Genomic DNA, 15,331 nt, shown 5'->3' with positions numbered 1-15,331 from the left:
GTTTAATAAAATAGGAATTCAGTTATTAAACGTAGCTTGTATTTGAACATAATCAACTGGAGGACATTTTCCCATAGCACTCCCTACCTCCAAATTGTACTGTGCCCTTTTTCCCATCCATATTCCCCAGGCAATTGTGAGTTGTGTAAGGGCAGGAGCAACTGCATTTCTTTTGTGCACCATCATTTCTCTGGTGCTTACCTTCATGTTTGGCACATAGAGAGCACAGCACAGTTTGCTGAATGATTGAATTTATTAATGAATTATCCACGTAGTTTTAAAAACATACTGTCAACTTCAAATGTAAGGTTACATGTTACTCAGCTTCATGTAATGGTAGAATAATCTGTGAATTATTTAAAAGTTACAGTTTAAAGTGGACTGAATTGGTGACACTTCTTTCTTATGAAGTTTAGAGAATGGTACTTATTGAGATCTCATGGAAACTTTATTGTTAATATTGCTGTAAATAAGTAGCCTTCCAGGCTTGCATATCAAGATAGTGGCAGTTGGGAATAAAATACTTGATCTCTACTAATTCTCAGTCCGGTACCCAAACCACTGTTCAAACATGGCAGCTATGTGCATGTTTTTCTTTCTGTTATCAGCACCTCAGAACAGCCTGTGTACTTAACATCAGGATTGGGTGCTTGTTGACTGAAAAATTGGGTACTTCCTGACTGAAGAATGGGTGTTGATACTGTGGTGTTGATAGGCATTTACGTATCTTTTTTTTGTTTCTAATTGGCTATATGTATAATTTCAACATAATGATGGCCACATACTGAATTACATCTCAATTCTTGAAAGGCCAAGTTACCTATTATAAGGTTTGGTTATGAATAGATTTTTTTAAAGAGTCAGCTTTTAGGTTTATAAAAATAATTTTGAAATAATATTTTATCATTAGAGGTTAAAAAAAAATCCCTCCCAGAGTCTCTGCTATTAAATTATCAGAGAAAGTACAAAGTTGTTTTTCCTAGAACTTCCTGCTTCACTTGTTGTCAGCCCAGTTTTGTTCACATTCAAATGATTATTTTTTGAGTTTAAAAAAAAAGGCAGTCTGCCTTAATGTGTAACTTTATCTGCTGCACTGGCAATGTTGTTTATTTTGTAAAACAATGAATGGAAGACTTTAAGCGAAACTTTAATTATTCCCACAAAACGTAAGGTTTAGTTTGCTGAATTTATTTTCCAATTATGTTTTAAAACGTTTTAAACAAAACGTTGTTTGTTGAAGAAGTAAAAATCTGTAGATGTGTGTATACAAGTATCTAGCGTGCCGTACTGCCCCTTGATCTTTGCCTCCGTGTTGCATTAACCTCAAGAGAACTGTATGGCTATTAAAAAAAAAAATTAGTAATACTAATATTCATGTCAGCAGCACTCAGAGCACTGTGCCCATAGACTAATTTACCCACAGGAACAGATTTCTTGAACTTGGGCTTTAAAAGGGAATGACAAAAAATTCAACTTCAAAGGGGTCTGCAGGTCACATAGCAGACACTACTTGAGTAATAGAGATCCTTCATTGTGTGACAGTTTGGTTTCTACTGAAGGATGGGCAGTTGGTTAGTCCTCTTTTGTCATTTAATATTCAAATGAGCGTGGTCTCTGAGTTCACAGAATTATTTCTTCGAGGAGCTCCTGGTGCCAGGCTCTGCCTCTGCAAGGGTATCTATCTCTTCCTATGTAGAATTAATTGGTGGGGTTTCAGCTTTCTCTGAACCCAGGCTGCCCCTCTCCGCAGTTCCAGGACTCTGATTTGTGCTGATGTCACCACCAGGCTGTTGCATTGCAGCCTCACAGCCTCTAGGTACCTCCCCCTGAAACAGCTTGCCGGCTCCCAGACAAGGCAAGGAGTAAAAGAAAAGATGACTGCGAAGTTAAGTCACGGGAGGGCGTAGCACCGCGGTGATAGAGAGCTGGGAGCATTGTGGGCAAAGGGACAAGGAGATGTTGCCCAAAGAAAGAGTGCATTGCTGCAAGTGCCCCGGCTCGGGAGGATGTCTGCCCGGGACCGTGCTGCTCTGAGGAGTCGGGGACAGCGCAGGAGGTCCCTGCTGGAGTTCTGTTCTGCCTCCTCCACCGCCACCTCCTTCTCTCTTCAGCTGTAGCTAAAATGAAGGCAAAACTGCGGCCACAGTTGGACAGTTTCAAAGGATAAGAGTAGTCTCTTGATTTTCAACTGAATGTGAATTACGTACGCAGCCTGTGCCTTTGAGGAAACCGCCGCCAAGCTCTTTGCTGCAATTGCCTCAGGTGGAATAAGCCTTCTTAAAGGGGACCGGATAAGAATCTTTGGAAATGACTTTCTTTTTCTTTTTTTTTTTTTTAAAGGGGAGTTTGTAATACACCATGCCTTCTGTTTACTTAAAATGGTTGCTGGATTGTACTGGCCTGGCTGTCCAAAATTCTGATTTTTTTTTCCTTTGGTTAGTTCTGAATCTTCTCGAAGAAGCTTAATATGGGACGAAAAACTGCCTTTTGAATCAAGATTATTTATAGCTACTCTCCCGAAAATTAAAGGAAAATCATAACTCTCTTAGAAGTTATAAGACGTAACTTATTTTGCCCTGAGGATTTGTGCTGTGCCTTGATCTGAACAATACGTGGTCCCCGTGCCTGTCTTTTAAGTTTCAGAAGCATGATTTATTTATAAAGGAGATGGGGTTTTGCAAACTGTCCTTAAATGGATTACAGTTAACTAGAGGTCTGCTGAAATTAACCTTCAGCCTGCTGGAATGCTTGTTCTTTTGGAAGTTTTAATCTGGATCTCTTACATGCAAAATTAGATTTAAAAGGGAAATGGGCTGACAAAGGAATGTTTTGAGTGTTTGAGCCACTGTTAAATGTGTGTGTGTTTGTTTTTCTGTGTTTTAGAGTTTGTGAAAGGGAACTGGGGATTTGGGGGAGGCAGAGGAAGGAGATTTCTGTTCTCTGTTCTTAATGCACTTTATTTTTTTAAGAATCATTCTAAAAACATCCAGGTAAAAGAATGGTTGCATTTATACTGACGCACTGATGATGACCTAAACACCTCATGTATTATGACAGATATTTTATGAACATGTGTCTTGATGCTAAGGACACTTTGTAGTAGTTCTGAAGTATACTTTCTTAAAAAATGCTTTGCCTTAATTCTTATTTTCTGTGTCAAGAGCTGCAATTTTTGTTTTAACTATCTACAAAATGGGGAAGCCACTCAGCAGGCCGGACTGTTTACGTCAGAATCCCCCATGTGTAGGGAAGGGTGAAGAAGAGGAGGACCTAAACATTGAAGACTGTTACGTGCCACAGCGGTCAATCTATGATACTGTTAGACTAAATGAACAGATAGACTCTGGTTCAAAAGGTAGCCTGTCTTCCAGGCATTTTACAGATCGGACTTTACCCTACAGTCACAGAACACTGGATGTTAGTTCTCTATGCTCTAACGGTGCCCTTACTTCTTCCAGTGTATTTGAGCTGAGAGGTCGTGAAGCTAACAAACTAGATGAAAAGATGATTTTTGATGCACTCAAGCTAAACAGTGATATCATTCGAACCACAGGATTACCCAAAGCCAAATCTCATGCAGAAAAGAAAGAGCATAGAAGGTCATGGCGAATGTTTGTTCCGGCCAATTTTATGGATTATGCAAACAAAAGTGAAAGCTCATTTGTTGAACCTACTGATGTGGCAGATGCTGTTACCAAGGCCAGCAAGTACAGATGGGGTACTAATTCTCTGACTTCCGAGGAGGATGACTCTGGTTTATGCAGTCCTCCAGCAGAGAGGGAGGACAAACAGGGCATTTTAACTGGAGACCAGTCACGAATTAGAAGCTTGTCTTCTGCTGAAGATATTCATATAGCAGAGCAATATAGACCCTTTTTTTCTGTTAATTCCATTAGTGAACAGAAAATCCCATTGCTTTCATATAGAAGTGCCCATCCTGATGAAAACTTCAAAATGATTCTACGTGATGCTTCTCCACTAGAGGAAGCAAAACGTGTAATTGGTCAAAGGAAACTCCATGGTGAAAACAGTTGCCTGCAGGATGATTTGAAAGAGAGCACTGGAGAGTGTGACCCATTAATTATGCTAAGAGATGGAGAAAATGAGCACATTTTTGAACCTGGAGAAGAGAAGTCATATGGACCAGGAGAATCTAAAATCACAGTACAGAACAGGCAACTTGAGAATGATTCTCCTCAGGATTTAGGTCTCTGTCATACAGATCTGGGGAAGAATGACGTAGACTATGGTAGCACAAGTTTAATAGAAAATGTGACGTTGACATTGTATGATTCAGAAGAATCCAACATAGCATCTAAAGAGGAAGTGGAGGCTCCACTTTCTGCCCAGGATATGGAGGTGATCCATAGGAAGTACTCCCCGAAATTCATTCCAGTAAGAAAGAAAGCAGCTCCTAAAAAAACAAGGGCTCAGGCAGAAATATTGGACACAGTCTTTAATGACTTTCAGTCAGTCCAGGTAATTAATGGAAACGGGAAACTCTGAAATGCCAAAAGTTTGTGGTTCTGTTAGCAAAGTGGCCTCTGGCGTTTCTTATAATGATCGAATTCAGTCTTCTATTTTAGAGGTTTGGCTAGTACCCTGTGAGATGCCAGATATTGATTGATAAGTTGGTCGTTATAACAAGCTGATTAGAGGCCATTGTTTAGAAGATTGATTATTCCCAGCTGTTTAGGGTCCTGCTGTTTATTGTGCAGACGGTAGCAGTTCTCCCTGGTTTAAAATGCCTCCACTGTGAATTTATGTTAACGTTGGGCTTTTACACAAATTGTGGTTTAAGACACTGCCATTTAAGGGCAGTTATATTATACTAGATTTAGGAGGCTTGACAGACTTATTCATGAAGGTACAAACCAAGTGTTATATTGTTGTGGTCTGCAAAGTACCCAAATTAAGGACTTTTTAAATGTGCTGAAATTTTTCTCTCAATAGCTCTTCACGTGGAAGTAGAGAAGTTATTGTGCTGTATTTTGCAGTCATTATAGTTCTTAACTTTTTGTGAGTGGTGAATGAGGTAAGAAACTAAAGGGTACAGCCTTGTAATAAGTAGAGGTCGTTTGTCAAGCCTGTAATTTTTTTCTTCCCACTCAGATTGAAGTTCAGCTATTTTAGTACTTATACTAAACTCTTCTGGTAAACTTTGCCTCAGAGGTAATTTTATTTTATTTTAAGCTTCTCTTTATGCGCTTATGGGTTAGGTTAGGGTGAAGAAGGTATTTTGTTACAACTGAGAGATAAGGAATCTAAACAGTATTAGAAAAATGCTTCTTCTTAGTCTGAGAAATAATTGCTATAGTCAACGATGACTTTTCCTTGAGTATGCGTTACAAGCTTAATTAACAGAGTACTTTTTTTTCTGTAAAGGACTTTGCAGTTTATTTGTAGAAAACGGAAACCCAGGTGGCGTAGTGGTTAAGAGCTACAGCTGCTAACCAAAAAGCAACAGTTTGAATCCACCAGGTGCTCCTTGGAAACTCTATGGGAAAGTTCTACTCTGTCCTGTAGGATAGGTATGAGTTGGAATCGACTCAATAGCAATGAGTTTGGTTTTTTTGGTTTTGTAGAAAGTAATTAAACTCTTAGGAGTATATAGACTCCCTAATAGTTATTTTTAATCCTCAGTATATTTTTTTGGAGCACTTTAGAAAATTACCATAGACTCACTGTCTTAGACCTGCTTTGATACATAACCTAAAATTGATTCCTTTTTAAAACCAAGATCAGAGGTTAAGGCAGTTTATGAGGATATTAGATTAATTTTTATCCTGAAAACTATATGAGAGGGAGAGTAAAACTTTACTTACCCTGAATCTTTCTATACCATACAGCATCAGGGAATTAAGAATTTGGCAGTTTTCTAAAATACGCCCCCTCCTTTTTTTGGGGGGGAAGTAGTAAAACAGCTACAACCATTAGTTCCAAGAAGTAGTAACTAAAAGGTAGTATAGAAAAGAAATGGAATCAAATTCTATCCTCACCACCTTGCAGCAACTTTCTGTTGACTTTTTAGGTAAATTATAACTTTTTAAAAAATTATAAACACTTCTTATGACTTTTCTCAATAATTCAGGGAATTCTCATTATTTATCTGATTACGTATAACTGATTTTCATATATATTTAGTTTTGTTATGCAGAAACAATTAACCAGTGTGGAAGTTGTCTATGTGGGTTATCAGTGCAAGCAGCGGCTTAGGCTTTTAGTTAGGAAGAGATTTATAGAGGAAATGATTATTTGTTTGCTGTGGCTTCATTCATTCATTTAATGACACAGGAGTATCCTGTGTGTTAGGCCTTGAGCCAGAGTCTGGACAGTTTGTTGCTTTGCAGTCTCTACATCTTTCAGAATTATTTTCCATAATGTGCCTGTAATTTTTGCTTAGGAGCTATTTTAATGTTTACCTTTATTATGTTTTCACATATTCTGTTTTACTGCCCATTCACCTGGACTATTGATTATATTTATATAGTGTCCTTCAGTATAATAACATAGAACCCCAAACTTATTATCTATCTGAAACTTTCCTTCCTTGGTAAAAATAATCGATTTTCCTCGTATTAAAAACATTTGTATTTATGTATTAAGGAGGTGATACCATCTATCCCCAGCATTTTCTGCTAAGAAGTTGACGTCATCCACCCCTGAGATATAAATATAGTTTTCTGTATTGATGTTCATTCAGCAGATAATTGCTGGGTACCTATTACATGTTAGGTTCTGTTCTAGCCCTAGGATATAGAACTACTCTAAGGAAATCAGACAGAACTTTCTGCTTTTAGGAAATTACATTTTAATCTAACATATTAAATCTTTTGCCCATCACAGGCAACTGGGGAGCCATATATTGGATAGGTGGAGAGAGGGGGAGAGATGGGTTAGAAACCTATACTGGCAGTGTAGGCATAGGCAGCAGTCATCAAAGAGTAACCAGAGTTATTGTACTGGTGATGTGCATGAGCAGGCCCATGGAGTGAGGACTCCTAGCTTCTTAGAAGCCCATTGGCACCTTGATTGGCATGTAGGGGTCTAGATGTGTTGGGGTCCATATTATTGCAGTGCATGCTTATATCTTATCTCCTTTCCCATTCATGTTTTTTGGCTCACAATATATTTGGCCTCTTGGCTTACCTCCTCTCCCTGGCAATGATTCTACATTTCCACTTTGAGCCTCAGCCTTCAGTTGGCAACAAGCAGCAGCTATCCTTGTAGAGCCTGTAAGGATTCCTTGCCCAGTAGATGCATCTTCGGCCCATCTTATCATTTTGCTCTTTAGCATTTTCCATAAACCTTTTGCTAGAGTTAAGTTGGGACGATAGGGAATTTTTAGTGCTATAATAATGAAGCAGCACACTTAGAATTACATGTATTGAGAATATCTTTAATATTTCTGAATTGTTCTGACAATACCCTGAATTTATATTTAGTCTGCTCTTGCTGTTACTCATATGGTGGCTATGAATAGGTAGCAGAAATTATCTTTACTGCTGGACTAATTGATAGTTTCCAATACCTGATGACTGAAAAATTGTTTATTTTATATTTGGTGGTTGTTAGAAACTGGAATTCCAATAATTATTGTTGTTCTAACTGCAGGTATTCCAGAAAGAAGAGATTGAACCCTTGCAGGTTAAACAGCAAGATGTAAACTGGTTAGGTCAAGGCCTTATTCAGAGTGCTGCTAAAGGCACCAGCACTCAGGGGTTGGAGCATGACCTTGATGATGTCAACACCCGCTGGAAGACCCTCAACAAGAAGGTAGTTTTCGCACACCCTTGTTGTTTTTATTGATTATTATTCATAGCATTTATTGTGACCATTAATCATATTTATACTAGCTGAACTTCTCTAAACGTGTCTACCTTTTTTTTTTTTTTATGTGGAGGCCCCAAACTCAGGTGCCAACAAGAGGTAGGTAGGGAGCTTAAGTGAAAGAAGTGAGCTGGGTGAAACAGGTCACTTCTAGACTTTTGATAGAGCATGATGGCAGATGGGCTATGACCATGGCCCTGTGCTGAGAGAGCACACATACCTCTAAGGATACAGTAGCTACCTGGCTCTAGCAAATCATTGCCACATAGGGATGTAGGCTCACTCTTGCCAAATATCCCACTTTCAAAAGTACCTAGAAATCTCATTTTTTATGTGAAAAATTCCAATTTTCAAGTGCTGGCAACTAATATTACATTGTATAATAGGTCAATACTGTACAAGCCAAAGGTACTCTATTAGCCCTGGATTTAAGAGTTTGCAACCCCCACTATGACCTTTAACTCTAAATATTATTTTTCTTTTAAGAAGTAGATCCTACCTATCTCTGAGTTTCCAGGAGAGAAAATACTGGAAAAAATGCTCTGTTATCTTAAGGAAATAACTCTGAGACATAGTGACAGGTTTTCATATAAATTACCAGAATATTGTTATGTGATGGCACTGTTGATCTGTTATTGATATTCTCTCTGTGTTGAAATCTGAAGCAGTTTCCAGATCTTAAAACTACATTTATCATTCTTTAAAATCCATTTCATATTGTTGTGCTCCTTAAACACAATTAGAATGCAGAGTCAGGTGTAAATATATTCCATAGTGCTTAAATATCTTGCCAACTACTTTTTCAGTCCAAAAGGAAAAGATCTTTGAGAAGGGCAATAGGATATCTCTATGTGGGGCATGGAGACTCCATTTACTAGAAGACAAAGGACCTGGTTTGTTGAAAAAGGACTCTAGAGCTTGGAACAAGCGGAATTTAATCAAATACTTGATAGTAATTTTGCCTAGTAGAAGGTAATAATTCTGATTCTCCCTACTATAATAGATTTTTTTTTTTAATTTTGGTCTTCATTATTTCTGATATTTATGAGTAGGAAATAAAATGGACACCAGGGATAATGATAAAAATGACTAATACATTGCGTTTTGCAGTAACCTGGAAATATTTTAATCCTTCATTGCTAATCATAAACTTATCAGACATTTCCAAAATCTTAAAGATTCAGTCTTCTACATTGACTGGGATGGTAACCTTATTTTCATGGTTTAGATGCTACAGTTTGATTCACTTACCAATACTTTGGATAAGTTTTAAATGAAAAGGAAAGGAAAATTTGTGACAAAGTGGGAAAATGAGCACAAAAAGTGGCATCCATTGGGCATATTTCATTATCTTACGAAACAACTAAATAAGTTGGGGCAATGGGCACTTTGCAGGTGGCTCAACGAGCGGCCCAGCTGCAGGAGGCCCTGCTGCACTGTGGGAGGTTCCAGGATGCCCTGGAGTCCCTGCTTAGCTGGATGGTGGACACCGAGGAGCTTGTGGCCAATCAGAAACCCCCATCGGCCGAGTTCAAAGTGGTGAAAGCCCAGATACAAGAGCAAAAGGTAAGTTAAGTGGTGCTTGTGTTGTGTTTCATATTAAATTTCAATAATGAGAGCATAAATTTACCTGGTGACTCTTTATATTAATAGGATATCCTGGTTAACTGGGCGTTGCTGCTCTAGATGTTATTCTGTTAATCATTCAACAACTATTTATTGGACTGATACTGGGGTTCAGGCACTGTTCCAGGTGCTGGGAATACTTCAATAAATAAAAAGGATAAAAGCTCCTTATGTCTAGTGGGAAGGGAAACACAGATGGAGAGAGAGAGAGACAATAAAGAAAGTAAATAAGAAAATTATGATAAGGTAGAAAGTGATAAAGCAGGAATGGGGGATTGAAATTAGGAAGCGACAGAGCAGGGATTGGGGGACAGGAAGTGCTAGAGTGGAGGGAAAGGTGGTATGCTATTTAAAATAAGGAAGTCAAGGAAGGCCTCCCTGAAAAGATGTCATTTGGACATTGTTCCCTTATATGTTAGGTTGATCCATATGAAGATTGTCTTCTCTTTAGGTCAAATATCCACAGTTTCTTATGGTTCAATCTATATTAAAGAGGTAAATATTTGAGTCATCTATAGTAAGGAATGCACTGTTGTGTTTTTTGACACTACTAAAAAGGACCAAGTTGGGAAGACCTACTCTTTAGAGGGATGACAACTACTTCTTGTGACCATGATGTCTTGGTGGTGGTCAGTTATGAGGCCTTTACCGATATTATCCATACTGTTTGTCAGCCATGACTTGAAATGACATAAGGGAGGGGCCTAACACACAGCAAGAGTGGTAAATCTGTTTCTCCTGGGTGAGAACTTTAAAAAGAAGGGAGTGTAGTAAAAGGCTTGATATAATTATTACAGTCAGTACTATCTCTCTGAAAATTCTTCGTTGGAAACTCCAGCGTATTGGGAAATTATATTTACTACAAATAGATTTAGAGGTAAAGATTAAAGAAACATAAGTGGAAACATATTGTATTCATATAATTTTTAAATAATATAACTTACCATTTGCAATTTAATTTAAACCTCTGTTATTCTTTCAGAGTTGATGAACTGTTTAGCCAACAAAACCTGTTTGTTGATTTTGCTTTCTTAATTGCTAGAGGCCTTGCTATGAGAGTTTGTCAAAAGCGATCCACTTAATTGCTTCTCTGCTGCACAAACCATCTGTTGTTTTACTTTGATTATATAATGACTCTAACCATTGTCACGAGTGTTTGTTTCTTACCCTTCTTTTGAAACATGTTCCTTTTACCTCTTGCTTTGGGTGTTTTGATCTCAAAATGAAAATGAGAGAAGACTCTTTTAGTTTGTTGCTTCTGGGTAACTGTCTAATCTCTTATCCTTTAACTATCAGGACTAGATTGAGGAAGTAACAGAGTGTTTAGTGTCGTATACTCACGTGCCTTCTTCATTGTTGTTAATACAGTGCCTGTGTTCAGCACTTATTCACGAAATATTTGTTTTAATTAGATTACAGCAGGGTAATCCTGAGTCCTGGCTGGCTCTGTCAAATATTCCATTCTAGGCTTCTTGAAATGCTTAATTAAAATTAAATTGAATTTTGTTTTGCTGCCAAATCCTGAAATATTAGTCTCAATTAGGTAGCTTTGGAGATTTCTGACATGCTCCGCCCTTTATTCCTTTTGGAAACAATATTTAAAGGCTCATTTTTAGTTTTCATCCTCATAAAGGATTTTAGGAGGTAGCCCCACCTAGTAAAAGGAGCCAAGAAACAGAAGACTTGGCCACTAATTTTAGCCTCACTAACAAAAATCTGGGCAAGTTGTTTACCTCTCAAAACCTCAACTTCCTTGTTTATAACGCGTTATTTAACATGAGAAAAGGCTTTAAAAACGATAATGATTCATAATAGTTGTTTTTATCTTGACAAGGGCAGATATTCTTTGAATGGTTAAGCATCTCCAGTTCATTATAATACTGGAGATTTTGCACTTTCCCTGAGGTCAGTGGAGTTAGCCTAAAAAATACCTTCTACCCTAGTGTTTTATACTCAGAAATTAATAATGAAGAGATTAGTGGTCTTATCAGTATTAGTTTTGTCTACTCTGAAAAGTACCACAGTGTCTGACATATTAATGAATCTGAATTTATTAAAGGAAATTAGTTATTTTTTAAATCCCACTTCTCAGATACTTTTAGATGTGTATCTTTGCAAAATATACATTTTTGTCATACATCAAAAGTACTTGGAATATGGTGTCCTTTATGTTGATACAATTACTCCTTTTCCTTTGTTGGCATTTAATGTTTTGTCTCAAGCTTCTTCAAAGATTGTTGGATGACCGCAAATCTACTGTGGAGGCAATCAAACGAGAGGGAGAAAAAATTGCTACAACAGCAGAACCTGCAGATAAAGTGAAGATTTTGAAACAGCTGAGTCTCTTGGATAGTAGATGGGAGGCATTGCTTAATAAAGCCGAAACGAGGTAACCGAAATACTTCCCAGTTCTTTTGAATGAGTAGCAGTGACCTTAATACTGGTTTTGTATTTCGGTAATGCTTTTCTTCAAATTGTTATTGTCCTGTGTTTTTTATGTTTATCAGGTATGTGAACATAGGTGGCAAGGGCTGTGGTGGTTACCTCACGTTCCTTCATTCCTCTGATGGTGATTGATGGCTTGTAGTCACCAGATACACCCCAACTCTGTGTCTTGAGAAACCCATATACCTCAGGGAAAATATATTCATTTATTCATAGTGATTGTATGCCTACCATGCATCAGCCACAGAACCAGGCCTTGGTTTATGGGAGGTGACCTGAACAGATCATTCCCGCCCCCAGCTAGGGTACAGTCTGGTAGGGTGTATAGCCGTTGAAAAGTAACGAAAAATGTGAAGAGTGTTTCAGTGCAAAAGTACAGGGTGCTGTGGGCACATATAATAGGAAGAACCTGTTTTGGGGGCAGGGAAGTGACAGCTAGGATATATTCTAAAGAAGGGTAAGGAGTTAGCTAGGAAACAAGGCAGGTGGAAATTCCTCTAAAATTTAGGAAGGGCAGGAAGCCAAGAGCAGGGCTCCACTGGGCTTTTGCTCTCAGCATTATTTTTATTACAGAATCTCAACCAGCATTTCTTTATTTTCTGCATCGGCACCGTTTTGCTCAGTGTTACGTAGTAGCTGTATTGAAGTATAGCCACTTAGGCTGGTTGGGTTGAAAATAGATGAACCATGAACAGAATGAGTGTGTTCCATAAATCCCTACCTTCTTTGGAACAGGAATGGTGACAAGAAGGATTTGTATAATCTCAAATTATGGAGTAGAGTTAACTCGAATTTTAGAACCACAGAGTGAGGTGCTTTTGAGGAAGCCAAAAATCTCACATTGTCCTTTAATATGTGTTAGCACATCTTTAGTAATTCTTCTCTGTAATGCCCCAGTACGTTATGCTTCAGCTGCTGTGGAAGATACTCTCAGTGTTTTTTTAAATTTTAATAAACAAGTGTTTAAATCTCTTTGCTTTGTTACTATTTCTGGTTTTCTTTGCCTAGAACATTCCTCACAATGGTATTAATGGAGGGTTGTAGGTCATATGATTTGCGTGCAAATTTACTACTTACAGTTTAAATCGTAATAAATTATATGTTAATCACAAAATAGTTATTTCCACTTATTCTGATGATTGAATATTTTAATTTAGAAAAAAGAGTCATAGACAGTGATGATCCAGAAGTTAAGAACAAGATAGTAATTTTATTCATGTTCTTTTCATAATCAAATGTATTTCAATTGAAAGTTCCTTTTAAGTATGTGCACATGTATATAGTATATGATATAATGGTACAGAAAATTATATTCAATAGCATGTGCCAATTTTCTACAATTCTCTTTGTCCTCATAGACAGCTAATTTGTCAAATCATAATTCCCTAAGAATTAAACATGATGAGAAATTAAGACAAAAACAACTCTTGGTCTCAGTAGGAATGATTTTCAGGCTTTGCTAATGAGTCAAGTACTGTATATACAGACCAGCAAAATCACTTGCCCTAGAAAAAAACCGAGGACAGTGGAAGCAGGTTTTTACTTATATGGATACCTCTGCAACTGAGGAAACCATGTGATTTCGAAAAACATTTCAATCTACACTAGAAATACAAGTTTAAGAAGTCTTTTGCTCTATTCAAAATTTTTTAATCCATGAAAGATTGTTGAGTATTATTACTTCTGGGAAACATACCTTTATATATTTATATATACTTTTTTTAAAGTAGGAATCACAATTAATTCTATTGGAGGGAAAAGCTATGTACGTTCCAAAAACTTGAATCCAGTTATGACCGTTTGGCCAAACTATCTCAGTAACTGGTACTCTGATTCAGTTAGTCAACACAGAAGCACTTAAAACAGCCTAGTTCTGAGCAAGTGCTCAATAAATATTACCTACTGTTACCACTATTATTGTTGTTATTAGAGCAGTATTGTTACTATTATTGTTGGCATTATTATTATTGTTATTACAATTTTATTATCAAAGATTACTTGAGACTTTCATGAGCCTTAGGTCATTGAAGTTGTTCTGTTCAAGTTTAATTTTATTTAATAGAAGAACTAATTTATTTTAACCTTAGATTTAGATGATTTCTATTAAAAAAAAAATGTTTAGAAGAGAATGCAAGAGCATGACTAAAGGTTTTTGTTGAATATTTCACACATTCTTCATCCCTAAATGACCTCTATCTTGGCACGTTTATAGGAATCGTCAGTTGGAAGGTATCTCAGTGGTAGCCCAGCAATTTCATGAAACCTTAGAACCACTGAATGAATGGCTTACAACCATAGAAAAAAGGCTTGCGAATTGTGAACCCATAGGAACCCAAGCATCTAAACTTGAGGAACAAATTGCACAGCACAAAGTAAGATATAAATCACATGTTAGCAAGATTCAACTTTCCATTTAATTTGTGGTTTTGTGACATAAATTTCAGTTATGTACTATTGTTGTGTTATGCATCATTACAAATTAAATTCATTTCAAATGTCATTCTTCAGTTCCATTTATGTTTTCATTTTTATTTGTCCATTCTTTCTGTTTTTCTTCTTTTTTAACTTTATTTAGGCCTTAGAAGATGACATCATCAATCACAGTAAACATTTACACCAGGCTGTTAGCATTGGCCAATCCTTAAAGGTTTTGAGCTCCAGGGAGGATAAAGATATGGTACAGAATAAATTAGACTCTTCTCAAGTGTGGTACATTGAGATTCAAGAGAAAAGTCACAGCAGGTCTGAGCTCCTCCAGCAGGCCTTATGTAATGCTAAGATTTTTGGGGAAGATGAAGTTGAGCTGATGAACTGGCTGAATGAAGTACATGACAAGCTAAGCAAGCTGTCAGTCCAGGATTACAGCACTGAGGGGCTATGGAAGCAGCAGTCTGAACTTCTGGTATTTTGATTTATTTTATTTTATTTTTTACTTCTGTTGTCATTATTTTCTCAGTCTTCCTTATTTCTGTGTTATTTTATGTTCACTGTGATTTAGGTGAATCTATATGCTCTCTCTCTATATACGTATATACACATATATGCATATATGTACACCAAAATATATCTATGGACCCAAAGAAAAGGAGCCCTGGTAACACAGTGGCTAAAGCATTCAGCTGGTAACTGAAAGGTTGACAGTTTGGACCTACCAGCCGCTCTGTGGGAGAAAGATGTGGCAGTCTGCTTCCATAAAGATACAGAGCCTTGGAAACTCTATGGGGCAGTTCTACTTTATCCTATAGGATTGCTATGAGTCAGAATTGATTTAACGGAAGTTGATTTTGTTTTGTTTTGTTTTTTTTGGATGTACCCAAAAAGACTTTGGCTGCATATATAGATTATTATAAGTGAAATCACTTTAAAAAAGAGATTGAATTTCTTCAATTAGCTAGATTTTTTTCACTTTTAATTTTGTTGTTTTATTGTT

General features: G+C 37.1%; 2 protein-coding genes across 18 annotated transcripts in view; both read left to right on the top strand.

Moving 5' to 3' along the window:
• The window catches only part of DST (dystonin), a 490,994-nt gene that overhangs the window by 402,355 nt on the left and 73,308 nt on the right, over nucleotides 1–15,331 (top strand). For all 17 annotated transcript variants that reach the window (XM_049894718.1, XM_049894699.1, XM_049894708.1 and 14 more), the window contains 5 exons: nucleotides 7,615–7,776; nucleotides 9,226–9,396; nucleotides 11,679–11,845; nucleotides 14,114–14,273; nucleotides 14,477–14,803. In XM_049894718.1, coding sequence (XP_049750675.1) covers nucleotides 7,615–7,776; nucleotides 9,226–9,396; nucleotides 11,679–11,845; nucleotides 14,114–14,273; nucleotides 14,477–14,803 — 987 coding nt within the window. The remainder of the gene's footprint in view (nucleotides 1–7,614; nucleotides 7,777–9,225; nucleotides 9,397–11,678; nucleotides 11,846–14,113; nucleotides 14,274–14,476; nucleotides 14,804–15,331) is intronic.
• LOC126082320 (uncharacterized) lies at nucleotides 1,214–7,607 on the top strand. The gene is made up of 2 exons (XM_049894818.1): nucleotides 1,214–4,479; nucleotides 4,954–7,607. The coding sequence occupies exons 1-2, from the start codon at nucleotides 3,193–3,195 to the stop codon at nucleotides 4,969–4,971; spliced, it is 1,305 nt and encodes a 434-aa protein (XP_049750775.1). The 5' UTR covers nucleotides 1,214–3,192; the 3' UTR covers nucleotides 4,972–7,607.

Source organism: Elephas maximus, chromosome 1 (assembly GCF_024166365.1).
Source record: "Elephas maximus indicus isolate mEleMax1 chromosome 1, mEleMax1 primary haplotype, whole genome shotgun sequence".
Lineage (NCBI taxonomy): Eukaryota > Metazoa > Chordata > Mammalia > Proboscidea > Elephantidae > Elephas > Elephas maximus.
The sequence above is the reverse complement of the archived record's forward strand: the minus strand, read 5'-3'. Positions and strand labels throughout refer to the sequence as shown.